Raw genomic sequence first — 16,685 nt, 5'->3', positions numbered from 1 at the left:
GATGCGGGAAAAAGGGCCATAAAGCGGCTCATTGTTATTTAAAAAAGCGAAAATTGCAAAAGGAGCAATTCTTCCCAACCTTGCAAATGAAACGAAAACCATTGGAAAACAGAAACATAGAAGTAAATAATAGAAGGGAACAAGAAATAAATTTGGAAAAACCTACCCAAGGGAACACCAAAAAATACTGTTGTTTTATAACCTCCAGCATTCTGGATGTTATCTAAATACTGGGGGTATCAAACCCCAATAACTGTTCTGCCAATTAGAAACTCTGTTTTAAAATATATATATCAAAATTCGATGTTTAAACCAACTAAAGTAATGAAAAACAGAATTTAAAGCTAAAAGTAATCTCTAATAACTAATCAAACTTTTATTGTTCAATAAGTGTCGTGTAGTATTTGACTCTTTGGACCTCTGATTACCAGAAAACTTTTATTGATTGACTCAAAATATGTCTTTAATTAAACTTAGCTTGGAGGAAATGGAAGCTGGGAGAATGGATAATATTAGACTCTTAAATGTGATTCGTAAAAAATGTGGTTGTGTTTAACTGATTCACACTGAGGTGTGGTATGAAATGAAAAGAGATAGAAAAATATTCTGTTTCTTGGATTTTCATTGCGTTTATATAGTTTCTCCCGGAATGTGTGTGGCGATAAACCTTATCTCACTAACACAATATGGGGGGGAAGTGATTTTCGCAAACAAATCGAAGAGGGGGACAAATTTAGATAGTGTCGTGTACAAGTTATCATTATTATCAACCACAATTAGTAGAAAACAACACGTGCTAGACGATTTTAACAAACAAAATAGATCTATATCTCTAGAATGAAAAAGTAATACTATTTACCTCTGGTATTACTAAAATAGTTTCCAGTCCGTTAATAAACTCGATATCTATATCATCACTGTCATCATCATCTTCATCGTCAATGCTAAGATTTACACCATCTGTCAATTCTTTGATTGACACTTGAGGTAACGGTATCTTACCAACAGTTAGTGGAATTAAAGTCAATTGTTTGGTCGTTTCCTGCCCACCATTAAATGTAAAACGCTTGAACCCTGACATTAACCAATTATCGTCTTGTTGTATCACTAATTGAAACTGATCCCTGTTGGTAATTAATATGGAATTGTCACTATTGTTATCGCTATTTTTCCTCTTATTTCTTTGGGGCGACGACACAGCAAGAGGTTGGGATTCATGTTCACTGTCGTCAAATTCACGATCTCGGTCTTTGGGGCACCATCTTGTTACTGTATTGATTTTCAAATTGACATTGATAGGTTCTCCAACAGTGTACTGTTTTTTGTCATACTCATATTCAACTATTTGCAAATACTTCAAAACAGGAACTGGAACTGAAATGTGTAAATGAAGAACATTATTGTATTCATATGAATCTATGGGTGTTTCAAAGTTATGATTCACAAGTAAATTCAGCATTAATTTGACCAAATTCTTCTGATCCATTGAGCTTTCCACATATTGCAAAATAATTCTCTCTGCTAGTAAATTCAATTCTAATCCATTCAAGAATCTAATCGTCTTGTATACTGCAAAACCATTTAGATCAAATGTTAATTTACTGACAATGACATCCTTAATCAAATACCAATACTTGACCAATTTGATGCGTTCCAATTGGTGTATTATCTCTTGAGAAACATACTCTTCACACTCTTCTTGCAAATTGGTGTAGTCAACTTTCAAGCTTAAAGTATCGTTGAGATACACTTTGTTGCTTTTGGGCTTGATTTTGTAAAAGAAATTACTGGGTTGTTCGCCAAATGCGATAATATCATACGAAGGGAATTTACTTGGTTTGATTATTTCATAGTTTGACTCAGTGGTTAGATCATTGTTGATGATTCTAATGGGGTACTTGGGATTGGATGTGCCCACTTGAAACTTTGAATATATAAAATCCCGTTTGAATATGTCTTGGACAGTAACTGATATAGTTAATGCAGTGTCTATGTTATAGGAAACTTGGAAACTGTATTGCTCCTCATTATCAACTTTGTATTCAATCTTTGCTCTCATATTAATGATTTTATTAACTGACCTGACAAAATTGTAAGGGATTAAAAAAGTTTGACTTTCATGTGAATCAAGTTTGCTGACTTTCAAATCCGGGTCGACTACTGTTAGTCCCTCTGTGGTGGAAAACAAATTTATTCTAACATCGTGGATAGGATTGCTTCCATTTTTGATCTTTAAAACTACTTCTGTGGAACCCAATTTCAAGTCATTGGCACAACAAAACTGGGCAGTCAATTTATTGATATTCTGATACGCCAAAAGTGTTTTCTCGTGTCTTGGTTTAAATACAGACATTGGAGTCAAACCATCATAAACAAACACGTCATTATTATTACCGTTATGTTCAATCACTGTATCACTTAAAAAAGAAGCATGATTCATTTGTAATTCCTTCTCTCCATAGTCTAATACCAAAAATAAACTATTATAGAACTGAATTGTCAAACGATATGGTGAGAACGACCCCAATATAAAATTATTGGTTGATAATTGAATTGTGTTGTCTATCTTGTCTGAAATCTCAACATTCTCAGCATGAAAGACTATTTCTGATCCTTCTTCGTCCACCATAATCAATTCAACATGTTTGAAGACAAATCCCAAGGAGAAGGGGTTCTTAAGTTTCAATCGGATCAAATATTTATCCCTCGATGTGGATTCATCGGCACTTATATACGGAAGTATGTCGGTTTTGAAAAACTGGTTCAACGATCTTTCGAATTTCTTGGTGGGATCTAACTTATTTGCATAGACTTCAATTCTGTCAAACAATTTTTTAATTTGTAACTTGTTATTAATCAATCTGAAAGAATTGATATCAGTATGATTAGCAACTAAACATGACAATAATTTTAAGCAAGTACTCAATATTTCTTCAAAATTGGTAGATTGAGTTTTCTCCATACATCCATAATAGATTTCTAATAATATGCCACCTAAATAGTTCCATCCATTCTGAATAAAGAAATCGTATGAGTCGTGTAAGATTTGTAAACATTCACTATAATCACCTTTCTCGTAGTTTAATATGGCTAAATCTATGGATAATACATCTATAGTTTTTGATCTATCACAGCCCATAAAATCTTCAAGTATTCCTTCAGTTAGTTTAGTAAACTCATCAACGAATGAATCCTTACTTTGTATTGCCTGTAATAGTTTTGGGTGCTTTAAATCTAGTTTGACTTGTTCTGTAGAATCTTTAGATTGTTTTGGTCCTTCCTCTTCGTCAAGAGAGACATCCTCAAAAACCTGATCCAAACCTTTAATTTCGATGCTATTTTCACGTGCCAATTTGATCAAACTAGATCTCTGCAGTAACTTGAGTTCTCCTCTTGACTCAAACAATCTTTTTAGTTGATATGAATTGTTGTTATTTGCTGGTTCAGCTTCATAAAGTTTTGTAGCTTGCTCGATAAGTTTATTGACTATATCTAAATTCAAGAAATACTCGATTATCGAGTACTCAAATTCTATTAAAGCTTGCTCGTTTTGAAATACCTGTAACAAGTCATTTAAAAATAGTACCAAATTTCGTAAAAGCTTGGAAATTTGTAATTCTGCTAATGAGATGGAATTGTTCAAGTTTTTGTTAACTAACATTTCAAGCGTGGATGCTTGTCTGAAAAATATAAAGCATTTCAATTCAAATAAATTCACATTGGTAAACGAGTTGACGTCATGCATATGTTGGCATTTATTGTTATAAAACTTTTTGAAATCAAATTTATTCGAGAAAACTTTGGCTGGTAAGTCAACTTTATATATAAATAAATTTGGATTATTCTCAACCAAGGTGTTTAATTGCTCTGATAACCGATTGAAAAAGTTGATACAATCATTAAATAGCTTCATATCATAGAACAATTCGGCTAAGTTATAAGTTGCCACATATTTCGTCAACGAATTGTTTTCGTGATCGCCACTTGTCGTTATCAAATCCAGATTCAAATGATACTTTTGGTTAAATGTAAACCCCAATAGGTTTTTAATTTGAACAAGAAATTCGTTCAATTCAAATTCATGCTGTTTGAATTTAAAACAGTACCCAGTTGATTCGCTGTTCTGAGCACCGACAGATGCAGTAGGCGAAGTAGATTCGGCAAATAGAGCTGCCAATTCCTTACCTCCTTCATTACTAAAATCCTTCAATAGTTTGTCATAGTGAGACATTTTAATAATCGTTGACTGTTTATCCTTGGCATCGGAGGGTACATATAGTAGAATCATCCATGATGGTGAAGAGCCATTCACTTTTTCATTAAAAACAAGATTCTTCAACCATTCTTTGATTAACGGTCTCACTTGGCTACGATACTTGTCCAATGATTCTATCTTAATAAGCATTAGTCTGGTGTAAACATTGTAATTCTCCAGAGTAGAGGACTCCGACTTTTTGGGAATCTCTTCTGTGAATTCAAGTGACAAATCATGAATTGTTTTCAAAGGTTGTGAAGGATGAAACCTTATGTGTAAACTCAGTATAGGAGATATTTTGTTGAGTTCATCTTTAATCAATGGATATATGCCAAATGGATCATAGTATCCAATCTTAACTGGATTGGCCATCTCAATGGAATGTTGTTAGGAGACTGGTTTCACAAATAAATAAGTTTTTGATTCTTCGAAATTTTTTTATCGTTGTTGTCAAAACACGAACACGAACACGAACACTCAGAAAAAAAAAATCACTACAACACAAATACTTTGCATATCTTTTTAGTTAAACAAAATTAAATGAGAACAAAACTATAGAGGTTTTGAGTTCAGTATATTTTTGTTTATCTAAAGCAGTGCTAGACTAACTATAACAAACTATAGAGTTACCGGTCTTTCAAGCTTATATTAATTGTGAATTTTCATGCTAGTATATTATGCAGTTCTTTTGAAGAATATTACGTAATCATAGGGTCCTAAATCAAAAAATTGTATTAACATAAACTTATGAAAAGCCAGATAGAGAATACGTACGACTGGCAACAAGATATGTCTTGTAATATGCCACTGTTTAGTCTAATACCACCCTTCAAGTGAACCGATTTCTAAATCCATGTTCAACGCCGTTGGTATTTAGTTGGTGATCAACTGTTCTTGTTAATAAGATTTTCACAGAACATTTAATTAACACATTCTCAAATTAAGTTGTATATTTAATTCAAAAACAAGTAAAAGTTACTTAATATTCAAGAACTATGCTTTAAATAAAACTCTCACAAACCAATATTTATCACGTGACTGGCTGCATTTATTGTGTGCCATCTGGAGTTCATTATATAATGTCTGCATAAACCCTCCCATAGGAGCTTGACATCATCTTGAGTCAGTCTAAAGTCAATTTTTTTTAAAAAAAATATCCTTAGTAGTTTGATGATTTGCCATTATTCATTAGATGTCTGTATAGTCTTGAAAAGTAATCATATGTTTAGAATTTGCTTTCGATTTTTTACAAAATTATACAAAAAAATGTATGCTGCATTTTGACATTAGAGATAAATTATTCCGATCACCATAGAAGACCTCAACATGATTGAGGAGATACCAAGTAAATTGTTTATTTAATTAATTTACACCAAATAGAACAACAACTTCTTACTGGCACTTAAAATGCTACCAGATGCAAATAGTAAAAGTATACTTTACTGGGGTTATTAGCAAGACATGTGATAAGAAATACGTTAAACACAGATTCTACTTATCTGTATCTATAACCAATAACATTTAAGGGGATACAGCTTTTACAAGACATAAACCAATCTTAACTTGATTATTATTTGCACACAAGAAAGATGATAATCCTGGATGAAAAAATTTCATGAAATTTAGTTCATGAAATCCCGGATGGCTTAGCCTGGGAACAATTTCAGAGGCATGGTAACCAAGTACTTGTTTCAACTTTAAAGTTGTACTATAATCCACGGGTAATCATTTTCATACTTTATAACCGAGTGTGCGATTATTGTTTTGATTTAATTTGTATCTTTAGGTTTGTGTTTTTTCCGAAAATTATAAATAAGCAATAGCGCATAACTCTGCATATCAATATTGGAATAACAGCCTTCCGATTCGCAAATGGATTAATTTTCTCATCTTCAACATTTATTGGTGGAGCTTGTCAAGAAAAAAAAACAGTAGAATTAATTTGAAACCCTTCAATTTTAGAGTATAGTATCATAGTTAATCAATTAAGTATCTCTTTCCCTCGCTCCCGCCCCTTTTAATCAGCTTGTAAAAGAACTTATTTGTTTCAATAACTTTCGTTATTTTGAACCAACTACGAACAAAAAGACACACTCAAATAAAACAACAAGGTTCTGAGAAGAATAATCTTCAAGAATTGGAGCAAAATTGTTCAATACTGTAGCATTACCGATTGCTATGTTATTGACGCTACAATAAGCGAGAGACAGGCTTTCAACTAAAAATTAGATTAAACTTAATTTAGTTCCTTGCAAAGATGCTGTTCACTTTTTTTTTTCTCACATTCTTGAAAAAGAAATCTGAAACCAAAGATTCCATCGTGTTTATTAGTTGTATTTCAATCAAAAGAGAAATGATATAGTAAGTTGTAAGGTTGTAGAAAGTTCATTTCCTGTTTCAACCAATCATGGTGTGGCTTTATAGAATAAGTTGAGTTATTTTTACCGCACTTGCATATAATCGGTGCCTATATTATGTCAATACCTTAAGAGGAAAAAATTAGTTTCTTTTTTTTTTAAAATTTTTCCTTTTTGCAATGAAAAACACCAAGAAAAAAAAATTAATTTAGAATTAAAATTATCTTTTTCATCAAAAATCTGAAAACAGATTTCCCAATAACAATTGATTCAACAATTATATTATGCCTTAATCATTTCTCTTTCATCTATCAATTGCGATGTTCATCAGTTTTATAGTGTCCATAATTCTTGATTTTTATCCGTATAGTTACTTAAATAGAAAGAAACCCACTCGAAGAAACAAAGACTAGGAAGCTAATATACCACAAAACACTAGACGGTAGCCACTACTACTGGTAAATCTAAAATTACTAGTAGTACCTAAATGTAGCTTTTAACAAAATAATAGAACTAATTGAAAGCCAAGAAAAGTTATATGGAATTGCTATAAATCAATCATTTACTTTGAGGCTGACGATAATTGGATAATTTCAACTTGAACTCACCCTTTAACCAATTTATGTTGCAGAACACCCAATTACTGGCCATTAACAACATGCGGAACATTTCTTTTTTCTTTCCTTCTATTCTTTTTTGGGTTTTTTTTTTTTCCGCTAGAGATTTAAATATGAATAATACACTGATGGATTATTTCTACGAAACTGAGGCTAGTGCAAAATCAAATCAATGTTATAATAAATTGATATATTCTAGAAAACAATGAAATATAATAATTGCTCAACAATGGCAATGTATAAAGTTAGAAAAAACAACAACAACAAGTGTTAGATAATGCCTACTAAAACGGCCCTCTTAATTAGCTTTGTATTTTCCTCCTTTTTTTATAAATTAATGCCAAGCCATTTTTATTTCTTACAGATACGTATACAATCCTTACATCTATCTATATTATTGGATATTCAAAGGGTTACTATGTATGCAATGTTGTTAATTTCTAGAGTGAAATGGCACAAAATCTTTTGCAGAGATGAATTAGCCAATTAGAAAATCGCAGTTCGAATATTACTGCTAGTTTGTTTTGCCTCATCAGCCTCCTGCTTTTGCCCTAGTTAGCTGATTGTTTTTGTATCATAGACAACTGGATGAGACTAGATTTGCATATTACGGATAATCAACTCAAACTCATCTCCCTTAATTGTTTGCATCTTCTGATGAAACAAATTTTTATAAATACTGACTGCAATTCCCTAATTAACATCTTGTTTTTTTTTGTTTTGCAACTAACTTGTCGATTTTATTGTACAATTTTCAACACCAAGAAGAGTTTCCTAAATCAATGAAGTTTTTTCAGTTAATAACTTTCTTGCTAACATTTGCTTTAATTGAGGCTTCTGGCCGTAAACCGAGAAAGTACTCCAAATTGGATACTGCCATGCAAGCATGTAACGTTTATATTGGTAAATATGGTACTGTGTGTGCATCCAGTGGGAAAAAAAAGTCGATCAATTGGAAGTGTTACTGTAATCAAGACCCTGGTTTTGGAACAATATCCGATTGTTTAGTTCGTGGTTATAATAATGATACCTCAATTATTGACAAGTTTGTTGACAAATGTAATATGACTGAATCAAAATTCTATGAAAAATACGACAGAATCCAGAAAGAGTTTAAAACCAATGGTACTCATTATGCCAATAAAACGTCAAAGACCAAAACAAGTTCTGCTAGCAAAACCCTGTCTACGAAAGCATCAGGAACTGCAAGTGTATCCTCCAGCACAGGTAAAGCTAGTCTGAGCACCCAAAAGGTTTCACCAACACCATTATTGATCAATTACAAAACGTTCACACCATACAAGAATGCATATGCCATGTCGTATAATAACTATAACATTTCCATCTACTATGGTGCTGGTTTACTAGGATATTGGGCTGGTATTTTTGTTATTGCCATATTAGCAAACTTGTTTAGAAAAATGTTCCCTCGCTTAACCAACTACTGTACTGGTGCAGTTTCAAATGCTTTCAGGAAATATATTTTGTTGCCAGCTACTTTTGGCAAAAAGAAGGCACAACCACTTTCATTTGGTTTTGGTGGATTCTTCGATGGTCTTGTCCCTACTAGATTAGAATCATTAATTATTACCGTGTTTGTGTTGTTAACTGGATTCTTGAGTGCATTACACATTCATCACGTCAAAGATAATCCACAATATGCTACTAAGAATGCTGAATTGGGCCATTTGATTGCAGACAGAACCGGTATTTTATCAGCATTCTTAATTCCATTATTAATTTTATTTGGTGGTAGAAACAACTTCTTGCAATGGTTGACTGGCTGGGATTTTGCAACTTTTATTATGTATCACAGATGGATTTCTCGTATTGATGTGTTGTTAATCATTGTCCACGCCATTACATTTACCGTTTCTGACAAAGCCACTGGTAAATATAATACTCGTATGAAACGTGACTTTATGATTTGGGGTGTTGTCGCTACCATTTGTGCTGGTTTCATATTGCTTCAGGCAATGTTATTCTTCAGAAGAAGATGCTATGAAGTTTTCTTCTGCATTCATATTGTCTTAGTTGTTTTTTTTGTTGTTGGTGGGTTCCATCATTTAGACGACCAAGGGTATGGTGACTTTATGTGGGCTGCTATTGCAGTCTGGGTATTTGATCGAGCTGTTCGTTTGGGCAGAATATTTTTCTTTGGAGTCAGAAAGGCTACTGTTTCCATTAAAGGTGGAGAAACATTGAAGATAGAAGTTCCCAAACCAAAATATTGGAAATCGATTGCTGGTGGACATGCATTCATCCAATTTTTAAGACCAACAGTATTTTTACAAAGTCACCCATTCACTTTTACTACTACTGAATCAGAAGATAAAATTGTATTCTATGCAAAAATCAAGAATGGTATCACTGAAAACATTTCCAAATACTTGTCACGTTTGCCAGGCAACACAGCTACCATCAGGGTGTTGGTAGAAGGTCCATATGGCGAGCCAAGTGGAGCTGGTCGTAATTGCAAAAACGTCGTTTTCATTGCTGGTGGTAATGGTATTCCAGGTATTTACTCTGAATGTGTTGATTTAGCCAAGAAATCAAAGAACCAGTCAATCAAGTTGGTTTGGATTATAAGACACTGGAAGTCTTTGAGTTGGTTTACGGAAGAGTTAGAGTACTTGAAGAAAACAAGTGTTCAAACCACAGTATATGTCACTCAACCTCAAGATTACAATGGCATGAAATCTTTTGAACAAGACTCAAATTCTGAAAAGAAATCAGATGAGAAAGATTCAGTTGAATCACCTCAAAACTCTTTTGTTTCAAAAATCAAACAAGACTTGTCACATGTTGAGTTTATCGAAGGACGTCCAAACATTGTTGAACAAGTTGAACAAGAAATCAAGGAAACAGACGGTGCACTTGGGTTCGTTACGTGTGGACATCCTGCCATGGTTGATGAATTGAGGTCTGCTGTAACCAAGAACTTGAATGCATCGAAACATAGAGTTGAATTCCATGAACAATTACAAACATGGGCTTAACTTGCTGGGATTGTTAGTTACCTTTTGGATACTTTTTTTTTGTTCTACAAGTTATATTCGTTATAATATTTTTTTTAAAAGTACTTTTGAGGCAATAGTCATTGTTTTACTTTATAGCTGTTCGCAATATAATCTGAAACCATTCAATCCGATTCCAGTAAACTATTGATATTTTAAAATCTCGTACTTCTGTTGTGTAGCATTTTTTCCTGTACGTCGGATTTGGTCACATCTGTTTTGAATATTCATTTTTGATGGTACAGTTATCACTTACTTTGGCTTTCTGTCTACGGTTATGATAAATTGAGAAATATGCAGAATTGATATGTTTCAGTCGTTTTTTTAGATTTAATAGATAGTAATTGTTTGTTAGTGTTACCCCAGTTTAGTCTAATAATTGAATATAATCACTCTACACGTAAAATTAACTGCCGACACGCACCTTCGGCATTATCTAAATCGGCTATTTCTCATTTGTGCCGAATTATTCACAAACCATCAATAATTTCTGGAGACTTAGTCAACATAAAACCCTCATGATATCAAGAAAATGACTCAAGCACCCAATACATATCCATAAAAGATTCGATACACTTCGATGTACTGGTAAGGAATTAAGAATTACGTTCAAATTGGCGAATAGAATATAGTCTTTAGTTTGTGGTTTAAAAAGCTAAACATTCAAAAGGAATATTAAACAGCTTTGTGTTGTTCTCAAATTTATCAAAATGCTAGATAAGTTGAAATAATAAATACTCACCGATTCGCAATTACAGTTAATCTTTTACTCATGTAACTATTGGTTCGATTTCATTTTGCAGATTTAGTGTATTATCACAACATTTTTTTTGGTTTATTTTTGTTTAACCCAACATTTTTGACACATCCTGTTTCCATGTTTATACAGATTGAGTATCAAGAGGGGCTAATAAAAAGATTCTCACAAATCATTTGAAAAAATTCTGATTGTTTGTAATTGTCCGGAAATTGCTAGCAAGTATCCTGTAACTCTCAATGTTACTGAGACGAAACTCTAACGACCTTGATTGATTTTGGTGTCAAGTGAATAACTATCAAGAATTCCATAACGGTGCCGACTTACAAATTTGACTCTACATTTGGTTGCGTATTCAACATGTAATAAACAATTAAGATCAGAGGTTAAATAATATTTTTGTACAACAATAGAGTAGAGTATAGCCAGTTACCATCAAAATATTCTAAGTTGAAAAAGACGCCTTTGAATGATGATTTCTCTCAATGCACACAACTGCTGTCGTGCAAGAACGTAAAAAAAAAACAACTATGTGAGACAAAACCAAAATTATCTTTTACATCGATGAATTGTGAGAGGCCCAGTGCATATCAAATTTTGTTGACTTTGTATATCCCCAACGGGTCAAAAGGCACATAATTCAGATACTCTTTTGTTACTTGATTAGCTAAATCACATTATTTCAATTGTTCTAATTTACAACGTTTCAAGAAAGCAAAGAATCCTTAATACCAGAGAACTTTTTGAAGATCTATTACTGAAGAACCCAACCATCATACCGAGATGATATTATCCTAATACGAAATGTTACATATTGCTATATAAATGCCAAGAAATAATTGATAATTAGATTTCCAGTAGCAAGCTATATATGTCTAACAATATTACAAGACTAATCCACAAAAAGCTATTCATGAACAATTACGGCTCTGATTCTTCAGGAACTGAATAAATAACCAACAAATCAAAATTGAATCAAAAAAATAATTTTTGAGTACTTTATCATAGATGCCTTTATCACCGGTGATTGGTATGGGATTATGATTTTTGAATGCCGGCTGAAATAAATTTAAGCCTACTTTTATCCTCCAAAACTTAGCTACCAAAACTTATCGAATCTGTCGACCCCCCAATCAGCAAATGAAACACACTCACAGAATGATAATAATACGTGAACGCCGTTATTTCATAATTTAAAATTTTCACAGGAAAAGAGATTCAATGAATATTATTTAAGGATGCCCTTTAAAGGTTATTAAACTCCAATTGCCAAGGAAAAAGAGGCAAGAACAAATATTTTTTTATGCTAGATGAAAATAATAAAATATCACTGATGAAATAGATTAACCAATTACAAAACTTAGTTTGAACTAACTTTAATTTTTCACAAAATGAAAAGTTTTTCATTACTATGGCCCTAATTGATCCATCGCATATATCACATTCATTTGAAAATATTAAAACCAATAATAGCATAGGATTTATTTTATTTTAAGAACAACTTGAAGTGGTATAAATGGTGGTCAATATTTCCTTTTATTTTCCTACTTGTTTAAATCCTTTCTTTTTTTTTTTGTTATTTATACAGGAAGTCTTTATTTTTTTGCAACTTATCTACTGTTTACCGTGGGTCGCTTCCAACATATAATCAAACCCCTCGCAAACAATGAAGATTCAACAATTGATAGTATTTTTGTTTGCGGTAGTATTAATCGATGCAAGAACACCGAAAAGATATTCCGAATTGGATATCGTGATGCTGACTTGTACAACATTTATTGGGAAATATGGTACTGTGTGTACTTCAACTGGTAAAAGATCAACTAATTGGAATTGTTATTGTAAAACGGATGCTGGGTTTGGAACAATCTCAGATTGTTTAGTCCGAGGTTTCAATAACAACACAAATATTATTAGTAAATTTACAGAATCCTGTAATATGACAGAATCTAAGTTTCATGCTAAATATGATAAAATTCAGGCTGAATTCAAAACTAATGGTACTGAATATGCTAAGATGACTACCAAGTCATCCAGTGGTAGTAAGACTTCTGCTAGTGCAAGTAAATCCTCCAAGTCAACAGGTCTGTCCAATGCCTCGAAGTCGTCCACAAATGCTCATGGCAGTAATAGCAGTACTAGCAGTACTAGCAGTAGTAGTTCCAAAAGTGGTAAAGGCAACAGCGGTACATCCACAACAGAAACTATAACCACTCCATTGTTAATTGATTATAAAAAATTCACTCCTTACAAGGATGCTTACCAAATGTCTAATAATAATTTCAATCTTTCAATAAACTACGGTTCAGGGTTACTTGGTTATTGGGCAGGTATTTTAGCGATTGCAATTTTTGCTAACATGATTAAAAAAATGTTCCCTAGTTTGACAAATTATTTATCTGGTTCAATTTCCAACTTATTCAGGAAACATCTTTTCTTACCTGCCACGTTCCGTAAAAAGAAAGCACAAGAATTTTCTATTGGAGTTTATGGATTTTTTGATGGCTTGATTCCAACCAGATTAGAAACAATAATTGTTGTTATTTTTGTTGTCTTGACGGGTCTCTTCAGTGCCTTACATATTCATCACGTCAAAGATAATCCACAATATGCTACTAAGAATGCTGAATTGGGTCATTTGATTGCCGACAGGACTGGTATTTTAGGAACATTTTTGATTCCGTTGTTGATCTTGTTTGGTGGTCGTAACAACTTCTTACAATGGCTAACTGGTTGGGATTTTGCTACTTTTATCATGTATCACAGATGGATTTCCCGTGTTGATGTTTTATTGATCATCGTTCATGCAATCACTTTTTCCGTGTCTGACAAAGCCACTGGTAAATATAATACTCGTATGAAACGTGACTTCATGATTTGGGGTACAGTTTCTACAATATGTGGAGGATTTATTCTTTTTCAGGCCATGTTATTTTTCAGAAGAAAATGTTATGAAGTCTTCTTTTTGATCCATATTGTTTTGGTTGTTTTCTTTGTTGTTGGGGGATACTATCATTTGGAAAGTCAAGGATATGGCGATTTCATGTGGGCCGCCATTGCTGTTTGGGCTTTTGATCGTGTCGTCAGATTAGGGAGAATTTTCTTTTTCGGTGCCAGAAAAGCAACCGTCTCTATTAAGGGTGACGATACTTTGAAGATCGAGGTTCCCAAACCTAAATATTGGAAGTCGGTAGCAGGTGGACATGCTTTTATTCATTTCTTGAAACCAACCTTGTTTTTACAAAGTCATCCATTTACATTTACCACCACAGAGTCAAATGATAAAATAGTGTTATACGCTAAGATCAAAAATGGTATTACTAGTAATATTGCTAAATATTTGTCACCTTTACCTGGAAATACAGCTACAATTAGAGTCTTAGTGGAAGGTCCGTATGGTGAACCTAGCAGTGCTGGACGTAACTGTAAGAATGTGGTTTTTGTTGCTGGGGGTAATGGTATTCCAGGTATTTATTCCGAATGTGTTGATTTAGCCAAAAAATCAAAGAACCAGTCCATCAAGTTGATTTGGATTATAAGACACTGGAAATCTTTAAGTTGGTTCACTGAGGAATTGGAATACTTGAAAAAAACAAACGTGCAAAGTACCATTTATGTTACTCAACCTCAAGATTGCTCAGGATTAGAATGCTTTGAACACGATGTTAGTTTTGAAAAGAAATCCGACGAAAAGGACTCCGTAGAATCATCTCAATATTCACTCATTTCTAATATTAAGCAAGGGTTATCTCATGTTGAATTCATTGAAGGGCGTCCAGACATTTCTACGCAAGTTGAACAAGAGGTTAAACAAGCTGATGGTGCAATTGGATTTGTCACATGTGGACACCCTGCAATGGTTGATGAGTTGAGATTTGCAGTCACCCAGAATTTGAATGTATCAAAACACAGAGTGGAATATCACGAACAATTACAGACATGGGCATAATCAAGTGATACAAGATTTGAAAACAAAAACAACTGTAAATAAGTCTTCTCTCTTTACTTTATCTTATTTTTTTTTATTTTAGATTGCCTTTATATATTATTGATACTAGTAATACAAATTTATACACAACTTAAATTTTTCTTATTTAAATATATTCATGCTGTCATTCTTTTCCCAGAAACCGAGAAAGAATCAAACTCTATTTTTATTGTTTTTGTTTCTTATTCAATTTATTCGTCGTCACTATCTTCATAAGTGGGTATGTCATTAAGTATTTGTTGCAGTTGTTGTTGTTGTTCTTGTCTTGGAGGCGTTTGATGTCCATTACCATTAGATTCCGTTTTGATTTTCTTCCGTAGTGGTTCTTCGTGCAGTACAGAAGCTGGACGAGCAACTCCATTGAAATGCTTCTGTCTTCTATCGTTCTCTCTCTTCTTCCAAGCCCTTGATATTTTGGGACACCACTCAATGACTTCTTTCTCTTTGACACCATCCTTGATGGATACCAAAATCTTTTCCACCACACTGATATGATTTCCATTACTTTTATCGTTTCTGAATCGAAGCATTTCCCAATATCCCTTCTTAGTTGTAGATTGGCGACATTCAGCAATCCTGCCTTGTAATGGTTGCTCTAGTGCCTTCAATCTTTCCCAATCATCATCTGATAGATCTAACTTGGCAAAATCAGTATGTACATTGCTACCTTGCCATACTCTCAATTTTATTAAATTCGGTTTAGCATCGTAGTCTAGATAAGTTGATGTTGGGTCTCTTTCGTCCAAGTCTGGATCTTGCACCTCATTGAAAACAAACTCTAATTGAAAATCAACAGTGTTCTCTTCAGCGGGTTTCCATTTTAGCAATGTTTGGTCAGTTCCAAATACATAAGGTGTTTCGGCACAAGTATAAATTAATCCATCTGAAGCATGAAACAATTTATCCATCTTACTCAAAACATCATCAGCATGGTAAGAAGTTAGCATTGTTTTGAATCCAACTTTAAAGGGGAATTCAGGGGAGTTGACTATATCAGGATTATGTTTCTTGAAATTATCAAATGGCTTCATAACATTTTCGGTAATATATCCTAATCGTTTTGGTAAGGGCCTATCAATAATACATTTTCCGTGTATGGCCAAGGCATCAAATATAACATAACGCAAAACTGGTTCACTGACATTTCTATTCTCCAACACCAACTCACCATCTAATAAAGTTCCATGATGATATGTTGGTTTTTCACGAGTTTCGTTAACAGATAATGGGAAATGGATATTGGGGATAAAATAATAATCATTCTCTCGAGTAACCAAAAATACTCCTTCACCTTTATCAGGGTCATTGATTAAAAATAATAAACATCTTAATCCATCAGTTTTTTCACATACAAAATAATCCTTTTGCATCAATGTCTCTTCTAAATGCCTTCTTTCAAATGAAACTGGTTGTGAACCTGGGAACCCAGTATTTCTTCTTCCTAATAACTCAGCCACCATCAATCGTAATTCCTTGGTTTCTTCCTCATCTAGTTTATTACCTGGTATTACAGGAATTTCTCTTTCTTCTAATTGAATCATAAAGTGTATAGTGGTCCTGAATTTCTAAAGACTAGCCTTGAATTCTTTAGATTTTGTCTATTTGTTGCTTTTTTCCTTTATGGAGGGATGTTTACGTTTTACGTTGTTTTTTTTTTTCAATATTTTTTTTTTCCTTTGTTTGACTTCTACCTT

The 16,685-nt window shown here is 33.2% G+C and overlaps 4 protein-coding genes across 4 annotated transcripts; 2 read left to right on the top strand and 2 right to left on the bottom strand. All coding sequences in view use genetic code 12, as the record gives it.

The window, feature by feature from the left end:
* Positions 1–832: 832 nt before the first annotated feature.
* CAALFM_C405790WA (transport protein particle complex II subunit) lies at positions 833–4,627 on the bottom strand (the record flags this gene model as incomplete). The annotated part of the gene is made up of 1 exon (XM_711480.2): positions 833–4,627. The coding sequence occupies one exon, from the start codon at positions 4,625–4,627 to the stop codon at positions 833–835; it is 3,795 nt and encodes a 1,264-aa protein (XP_716573.2).
* A 3,384-nt stretch (positions 4,628–8,011) lies between these two features.
* Positions 8,012–10,228, top strand: CFL2 (Cfl2p; the record flags this gene model as incomplete). Its single annotated transcript, XM_711479.2, has 1 exon — positions 8,012–10,228. One exon carries the CDS (start codon positions 8,012–8,014, stop codon positions 10,226–10,228), a length of 2,217 nt encoding a protein of 738 aa, XP_716572.2.
* Positions 10,229–12,669: 2,441 nt separating this feature from the next.
* CFL1 (Cfl1p) lies at positions 12,670–14,952 on the top strand (the record flags this gene model as incomplete). The annotated part of the gene is made up of 1 exon (XM_711478.2): positions 12,670–14,952. One exon carries the CDS (start codon positions 12,670–12,672, stop codon positions 14,950–14,952), a length of 2,283 nt encoding a protein of 760 aa, XP_716571.2.
* A 230-nt stretch (positions 14,953–15,182) lies between these two features.
* Positions 15,183–16,532, bottom strand: CGT1 (mRNA guanylyltransferase; the record flags this gene model as incomplete). The annotated part of the gene is made up of 1 exon (XM_711476.2): positions 15,183–16,532. The coding sequence occupies one exon, from the start codon at positions 16,530–16,532 to the stop codon at positions 15,183–15,185; it is 1,350 nt and encodes a 449-aa protein (XP_716569.2).
* Positions 16,533–16,685: the final 153 nt, after the last annotated feature.

This window comes from Candida albicans, chromosome 4, assembly GCF_000182965.3.
Source record: "Candida albicans SC5314 chromosome 4, complete sequence".
NCBI lineage: Eukaryota > Fungi > Ascomycota > Pichiomycetes > Serinales > Debaryomycetaceae > Candida > Candida albicans.
The sequence above is the reverse complement of the archived record's forward strand: the minus strand, read 5'-3'. Positions and strand labels throughout refer to the sequence as shown.